We start from the raw sequence: 1,895 nt of genomic DNA on the forward strand, positions 1-1,895 counted from the left end.
CCCCCTTTTCCCATCATAACCGGTATTCAATGTGTAATTAACTTCCCTCCTTCCTCCACCACCCCTCCCCCCGCTTCTCATCCCCCCATAAAGGCGTCTTGTCAAGACTGAACTGGACGACTTCCGGTCTGGCGTAGTGCCCGTTGCTGTCGATCCAGACCTTGACGGTTTTGAGGTCTGAGAGGTCGATCTCGGCTTTGACGAGGACATCACCCGATTTGCCGCCTTCCACTGGGGACGCGAGGAGGGAGCAAAAGGGGTGGATGATGGAGGACCAGCCGCCGCCTGGCTTGACGAAGGATTGGGGGCCGAGGTTGGCGGCCATCCAGTCGAGGCAGGTCTGATCGACGTAGTTCGAAGCCACCAAGACAAACACTTGGGCGGTTAGGGCGTGGGTTTTGGCTAGGGCTTCGATTTGGGCGTCGGCGGTTGATTCGAAGCCGGAGAGGGTGGAGAGGGCGGGCCAGGCGGCGATGTGGATGTGCTTGATCCAACACACTAGGTTAGCATTGAGTTGGATCTTTTTTTTTTCTTTCCCTAGTTGGGGGGGAGGGGGGGGGATACCTGGTTTTGGGCTATGAGGGCCTGGCGGGCACCGTTCATGGTGTTTTCCCAGCAGGCCAAACCGCCGACGTTGAACCCACCCACTGCGGCAAGGGGTTTTACATCGAGGGTTGCGCCGCCGCCCTGAGCCCAGACCATCCTCTCAACATAGGTAGGCTGCAGCTTCCGATGGACAGAGACAATCTCCCCGTCGGAATCCATCATGACCTGCGAGTTGAAGAGGGTGTACCCACCCTCCATCCGCTCCGACACCCCTAGGCTGATCCCCACGTTTTTTTCTTTGCAGGCTTGGGCCACGGCGGCTAGGTCGGATGATACGACGACTGATTCTTCTGCGTATCTTGCCAGAGCTGGAGATGTGTCAGTAATAGGAGGTGGAAAAGGGACGGGGGGGGGGGGGTGGACAAACCAGGAGCTTGCGTAATAGGGGGGTAGCACTCAATAAAATAGGGGTATCCAGGGACAAACGTCTCGGGAAAGGCCAAGAACCTGACTTGCTCAGAGGCAGCTTGCTCAATAAGACTGATCACTTTGGCCAAGGTGGCGGATTTGTTCATAAAGATTGGGGAGGCGTGGACGGCTGCTACTTTGAACTTTGTTTCCGACGGCGCCATTTTGGATGCTGGTTTTCTTGAATGCAGTGAAGTGAAATAGGGGGGGTTGGATACGGTAATGTGGACGTCTTGTGTCACAAGTAAGTATATGACGAACTTGTTTATGAACTATACGCTCTCGCTCACTCAGTCAGAACGTGGGCTGGTAAAAAGAACAAGGCCCAAAAGATAACAGCAGCGGGGTAAAAACCTGGAGAAAGCGGGGGAATCTTTTGTGAGGAGAAAAATCATGGGGATGCTTGCCTGTTCATATCTAGACTAGATCGACCAATGCCGGCCGTCTTGGGCACATATATATATATGTAAGTAGTAAGCCGTGAAACGATAGCTCTGTTTTCTTCTGGTGATTGAGTGGTGTAGATCGGACTCTGACTGCATAACCTGTATAAGACTGAGATAAGAGCAGCAAGAAAAAGAAAAGAACTACCTGCTATGAATGCTAAATTACCGTGCTCTTGATCACCGCTAGTGTTGAGAGTATCCGATCTACCAGAACCCCGTTGCTAATTCATCGATAAAAGACCACCCCTCCCCAAAAAGAGACGGCGTCCACCCATCCATCGTCTCGTCTTTATCACATTAATCCAACACTTCATCTCTCTTGGATCATCCACTCATCCAACAACCAAGTTTCTCTACCTACACACCCACCCCATAATCACATGTGCCCTTCCCATGTCACATCCCCGAAACCCTCATGGCACCATAACTTTACTG

At 52.5% G+C, this 1,895-nt stretch overlaps 1 protein-coding gene across 1 annotated transcript; it reads right to left on the reverse strand.

Moving 5' to 3' along the window:
• Positions 1–37: 37 nt before the first annotated feature.
• Positions 38–1,178, reverse strand: PODANS_3_5180 (uncharacterized protein; the record flags this gene model as incomplete). The annotated part of the gene is made up of 3 exons (XM_001909277.1): positions 38–484; positions 565–914; positions 974–1,178. 3 exons carry the CDS (start codon positions 1,176–1,178, stop codon positions 38–40), a joined length of 1,002 nt encoding a protein of 333 aa, XP_001909312.1.
• Between the last annotated feature and the right edge of the window lie 717 nt (positions 1,179–1,895).

Source organism: Podospora anserina, chromosome 3 (assembly GCF_000226545.1).
Source record: "Podospora anserina S mat+ genomic DNA chromosome 3, supercontig 2".
Taxonomy (NCBI): Eukaryota; Fungi; Ascomycota; class Sordariomycetes; order Sordariales; family Podosporaceae; genus Podospora; species Podospora anserina.